At 41.2% G+C, this 5,781-nt stretch overlaps 1 protein-coding gene across 1 annotated transcript; it reads left to right on the forward strand.

The window, feature by feature from the left end:
• Positions 1-4,051, forward strand: ogdhl (oxoglutarate dehydrogenase L). Its single transcript, XM_035531606.1, is given in 11 exon segments — positions 1-23; positions 311-339; positions 342-384; positions 611-757; positions 834-925; positions 1,008-1,171; positions 2,101-2,191; positions 2,225-2,263; positions 2,387-2,407; positions 2,410-2,578; positions 3,367-4,051. Coding segments are annotated over 11 exon segments (1,503 nt in total).
• Positions 4,052-5,781: the final 1,730 nt, after the last annotated feature.

Raw genomic sequence — 5,781 nt, forward strand, 5'->3', positions numbered from 1 at the left:
ATGAAATTATTCACAGGCTTGAGGTAAATAGCAACTGTTTGGGGTGGGGTGGAGTGGCTCTAAGTGTATCACAGAGACAAACACTGAATATTGTAGTGATTTAAAAAAATTTCCCTACCATAGCATGTTTTTTCCTTGTTCACACCTCATCATCTCTAAGAAACAGCCAAGATAATTAGCGTAACAATATTTCAGAGATTCTCAACTTGAAACTTTGTTTTGGTTACATATACTGTATATGTGTATACTGAGCATTGCAGACATCTTAGTGTGACCATAATATGCAGCGATATTAGAGGATCTGGTAAAGGTTTGAGGCTCCAGGCATGAAGTTTACTGACAGAGGACGAGGACACTGCTGGCAGGGCTGGTGCACTCAACACAGTCAGTGTTTGCTGACTTAACAGAACAGTCTGAAACTAAACAAATACATAAACCACTGAAATGGTGGTACTCTTTTATAATGTCACTATGAGTAAATTGTGAGGAAAGGCTACATTGTATGGAGTAGTGAACATGTTTCCATGGTTTTACAAAGAGTCTACAGTGTAATTATAAAAAAAAAAAATTATTATTTCATCTGATACACATGCTTATGTTTATGGTGCAGCTTTGAAGACTTCCTGGCATGCAAATGGTATTGAGAGAAATGCTTTGGTTTAGAGAGCTGTGAGGTTCTTATCCCTGTAGCGAAGATGATTATCGACAAGTCTAGTGAAGCCGGCACAAAGAGTGTAATCATGGGCATGCCCCACAGGTGCATTACCTCTACTTAATTTACCTTCACTCTCCACTTCGGAGCTCTCATCAACAGTAACAACACTATTGAGTAGGGGTCGAATGAAAGTCCTGACCAATGTTGTTTGGAAAGATCTCGATCAGATTTTCTGCCAGTTTGATCCTAAGCTTGAGGCTGCAGACAAGGTAGGATGTGAGACAGAACACTGCTGGTTATATGCTCTGTTAGCAAGTGCAAATTACAGATGCATACATGCCTCCACCTCACAGCTCTGGAAATGTGAAGCATCACCTGGGTATGTACCATGAGTGGCTCAACAGGAAGATGGATAAGAACATGGCTAACCCCTCTTACCTGGAGGCAGTGTACCTGGCGGTACAGGGCAAAAGTAAAGCAAAACAGTTCTACAGAGGAGACCTCACAGGAAATAAGATAGCTGCAGCAAACAAACAAATAAAGCCATGGACTAATTATGTTTTAGGATCATCCAGCCCTTTAAAAGTGCAGTCTAAAGGTCCACCAAGTAGGATTTCCCATAAGATTTCTGTGACATTTAAAATCAGTAAATAGACAATTATCCATGGTCATAAATATGGAATGTACCGTGGTAATGAGAAGTTGAGAACAATCAAGGTTGTGCATTAAATGGGAAAATACTTTCAATTTAAATACTTTAAGAGGTATGCATATCATATGGATACATTTTAGGTGTATGATTGCCATTACAGTGTTGCTCCTTTGTTCTCAGGCACTGTAATTAAGAACAAAAATGTAATTAACTTAGAAAAGAAGCAGCTTTCATCAGTTAAACACATAGAATAAACAGTGTGGCATTCTATAATTTACCTTAAAAGTAACTCTACTTTTTAATACAATAGAAAACTGTTGGTTATGCAGAATATTAAATTAGTGACTTCATGCTATTCACCTATGAGATTAAGACTGATTGATTGTTTAAACAAACGGTAAGTCTCTATCTATCTATCTATCTATCTATCTATCTATCTATCTATCTATCTATCTATCTATCTATCTATCTATCTATCTATCTATCTATCTATGTATATATATATATATATGTGTGTGTATATATATATATATATGTATATATAGATATATGTATATGTGTATATATATATATATGTATATATAGATATATGTATATGTATATGTATATATATATATATATATATGTATATATGTGTATATATATATATATATATATATATGTATATATATGTATATATATATGTGTGTGTGTGTGTGTGTATATATATATATATATATATATATATATATATATATATATATATATATATATATATATATATATATGTATATGTATAGACACAAACACACACACACACAATCTTTTTGGTGATGTTGATGCAGTGTTTGCTGGTCAGGGAATTGTGTATGAAACAGTCCACCTCAGTGAGCTCCCCTTGTACAGTACACATTGTTAACAATCAGATAAAGGTTAAGCCTCAACACTTTTAGTGAATGCTATTTTGAGAAATGTGACTATTTTAATACTGAAATCAGATGGTAAATGCTTAAAATCAGCTAAAATCGCGTACTGTTTGTCCAGATGAATGGAACTCCTTACCTTTGCATATTTGTTAAAATGATGACTTTTATCTGTATTTGGCTTCACCACTGATCTGCAAATGCTCATCGCTCTCCCTACCCCACATTCGTGGCTCCAGTGGTCAATGCGCCCATCTTCCACGGTATTGCGGATGACCCTGAAGCTGTGATGCATGTCTGCAGAGTGGTTGCTGAATTGAGGAACACATTTAACAAGGATGTGGCCATAAACCAGATGAGCACAGTCAAGTCAGTAAAGCAAACAGAGCTCCCAATCCCACAGGGTGGCTCAGTCCATTAGATAAGAGAAATGATATATAGAAAATGACATAATTCTATTATGAGGAGCATAATACCACTATCAGAAATGTCCATAATTTATTCATAACCCTGATTAACCCTGAAGTGAATATGCCTTGGTCATAATATGGATGAACTGTTTGTGTAGCTATTACCTACTTGGGTTAGTCGTAGCAATGATATCTTAATGTCTGTAAAGCTACATAGAACCTGAATAACAGCTCACTAAATTTAATATATTTATCAAATTATCAATCCATGACCGATGTTGCTTTTGTAGGATTGTTACTGGTGCTTTGGCTACAACCAGATAGACAAACTCATCAGCCTCTCATGTACAAGCAGATCCAAATGCATGAGTCTGTGTTGTAGATGTATGCAGACAAACTCATCTCAGGGGGAGTGGTTACTCTGCTGGAGTTCAAGGATTGCTTCTTTGGTCATAATAAGAGCTAATAAGAGACTCACAGCCAGGCCCCCCCCCCCCCCCCCCCCAATTCCTGCAATTATTTATATGCACAAACAGTCCAAATATAGTTATAGCGTTTCCTTAAAGTCATACTGGAGACAGGCTGCCGGGCAGATTGAGTGCATTTCATTCGTCTATGTACGAGGTCACATCATGGTTTTGTGGAAATGCCAGAGAAATTTGTACAGTGAAGTTTTCTGTTGAATGACAAAGGCGGATGGGACTTGATGTGTGCCGGATTTTCAAGGACTGTTTCTTTTGGTCCAAGGTCACAATTTCAAATGTCTTCCAGTGCCATAAAGGTTGAGGTGATGTCAAAGAAGGGGGAGAATCATACAGAGATGGACAAGGATGAGAAAGGGTGCGAGGACATGCACTCCGACAGCAGGTCTGCAGAAGAGGAGCAGTGTGAGAGGCCCTGGGTGGAGGGAGAAGAGTCAGAAAGGAGGTGTTTAATGCTTCCAGGTGGAGTAGACTCTCAGAGAAGCCTCACAGGAGAGGAGGAGCACTACAGTGGGAGCTTTTGGACTGGAGAACACGGAGAAGAACCTGCGGAGCAGAGAGCGGCATCGGCGGGACGTGCGGTGGACAGAGCGCACGGACGTCCAGCCCGGGATAGCTCCTTGGGGGACAGCGGTGATCTCGTGCAATGGTGTGTGGGTGAGGAGGTGGCATGTGCCTTTGAGGCATGCATAGAGGAGGTCGGGCACCTGCAGCGGCAGCAGGAGGAGCTTGTGCAGGAGCTGCTGGCAGAGGAGGAGGTCCTGCCACAGGCAGGCGGAGCCCTGCGTCCACTGCTGGAGCGAGCGCATGGCGACCTGGCCCACACCCACCTGCACAAGCACCGGCTGCAGGAGGAAGTGGTGCAAGTCAAGAAACAACTGTTTGCCACCATCAGGGAGTGCGTGCAGAACCAGCAGCGCAGCAGTACGAGGTGGCCCAGCTCGCTCTAGTGCAGGTCAGGCACAACACACAGGAGCCAGGCATACACGGAAGGCATTACGTACACTGCATGGAGAACTGAGCCCCTAAAACGTGGGCTTTCCATCCCCTGTGCCGAAGGACATTGGTTCTGAGTCACTCCCTAATGTAACTTATTTTGGCTACTTTTTCCAACCCAATCTGGAAACGTAACCTATATCACTCATTTGAAGGTATTCTATCTACACCATAAGTGAATTGTGTCTTTCCCTACATCTATTTGTATTTTATTGTTGATGCTTGTTGAAAGTGGTTTTCAGTTGCTAGGACAATTACTTTTCACTCTGGTGCTGCTGCATTTGTCCTGTGTCCCACCCATTCACTTTGGCTGCTATGCCCAGAAGCCCCTCAGCATCAGAGTTGCCATAGAAACTAAAGCTTGTACACTGCTGTTCTTGCAGTGGGTATGACTGAAATTCTGTCTGGCCAGACGACAGCTTGTTTTATTTACAACTGTGTCCCTGTTACTCTGCACTCACTGTCATAGCTCAGGAGAATTCACGGTGGGAATAAACTGTGACTTAAGATAACTGTTTTCTGTATTCTATCACATGTTGTCAATGCATACACATGTTGGTAACTGGTTGCCAGAGGAAGTGGCTATATATCACTAAATCTGTGAAGAAGCATACACCAGCTCCAAAGATGAGGAGATACTGCACATTTGCCACTGGCTTGACTCAACTTGGCGAAGTACAATTGTTGAGTTTCATCCATAACCATGAATTGCTACATGGCAAAATTAGAGCCTTTGTCAATAATTCATCATGATCTGCTTCTTTGTTTAGACTCCTTCTCAGATAAGGGTGAACCAAAGTATATGAGCTACCCCCCATGGTGCTGCCTGAGGATGTCCTGAAGCCCACTGGTCAGTCACACTGCTGCCAGCTCTGTCCCTCTGCAAGACTTCTTCATTCACAGTGGTGAGCTTTAGACATCACTCAGTCTATCGAATATCACAGATATCTGTCTGCTATGCCTGACAGATTCTGCACTTTCCCAGACAAAGGCAGTGCTGGAGGGTGATGGCATTGCTGTGTATGATTAGCAATGGTCCTTATGATGCTGAAGCTGCAGAGATGCAGGGATGTCTCAGTACTCCCTCACTGAGATGTAATATAGAGGAGCTCCACAGGCATGATTCAGCCACACTCAGGGACCATTAAACTAAAGCCACCAGCATAAGCCTGTCGACCCCAAACACTCCTAAATCATCCTTACCACTGAATCATTTTGACCAATCCTTCTTTAAAACCTGGCTCTGAATACAAATCACTCACTCACCAGTTGCCAATCAGTACATAAGTCCTCCACACTGAGTAAGATAAATTCGTTCTATGGACTTTTTTTTTATGATGTCTGAAGAATCAAGTTATGGTTGATTAGTTGTCAGTAAGATGTTCTTTGAGAGCTTTATTCTCTTCCTTGTATTACTCAAGGAATATTGGCCACATGTCCTCATACAAGTATCTCATTAATTGATGGTGATTAACTACTATCAACCTGTATGGTAAGCACTGTTACCTGGGATTTCTTTACTGCAAGGATGCCCAACCTCTTTCCTGAAGAGCCACAGACCAACACGGATCGGTGAATATGTTCTATGCGAAACCTGGTAATTAACTAGTTGAATCAGTTTTAGCAGGAAAATCATCATACAATACTGGACTCTGGCCCTCCATGATTGAAGGTGGGTATCCCT

The sequence above is a fragment of the Electrophorus electricus genome, chromosome 11, assembly GCF_013358815.1.
Source record: "Electrophorus electricus isolate fEleEle1 chromosome 11, fEleEle1.pri, whole genome shotgun sequence".
Lineage (NCBI taxonomy): Eukaryota > Metazoa > Chordata > Actinopteri > Gymnotiformes > Gymnotidae > Electrophorus > Electrophorus electricus.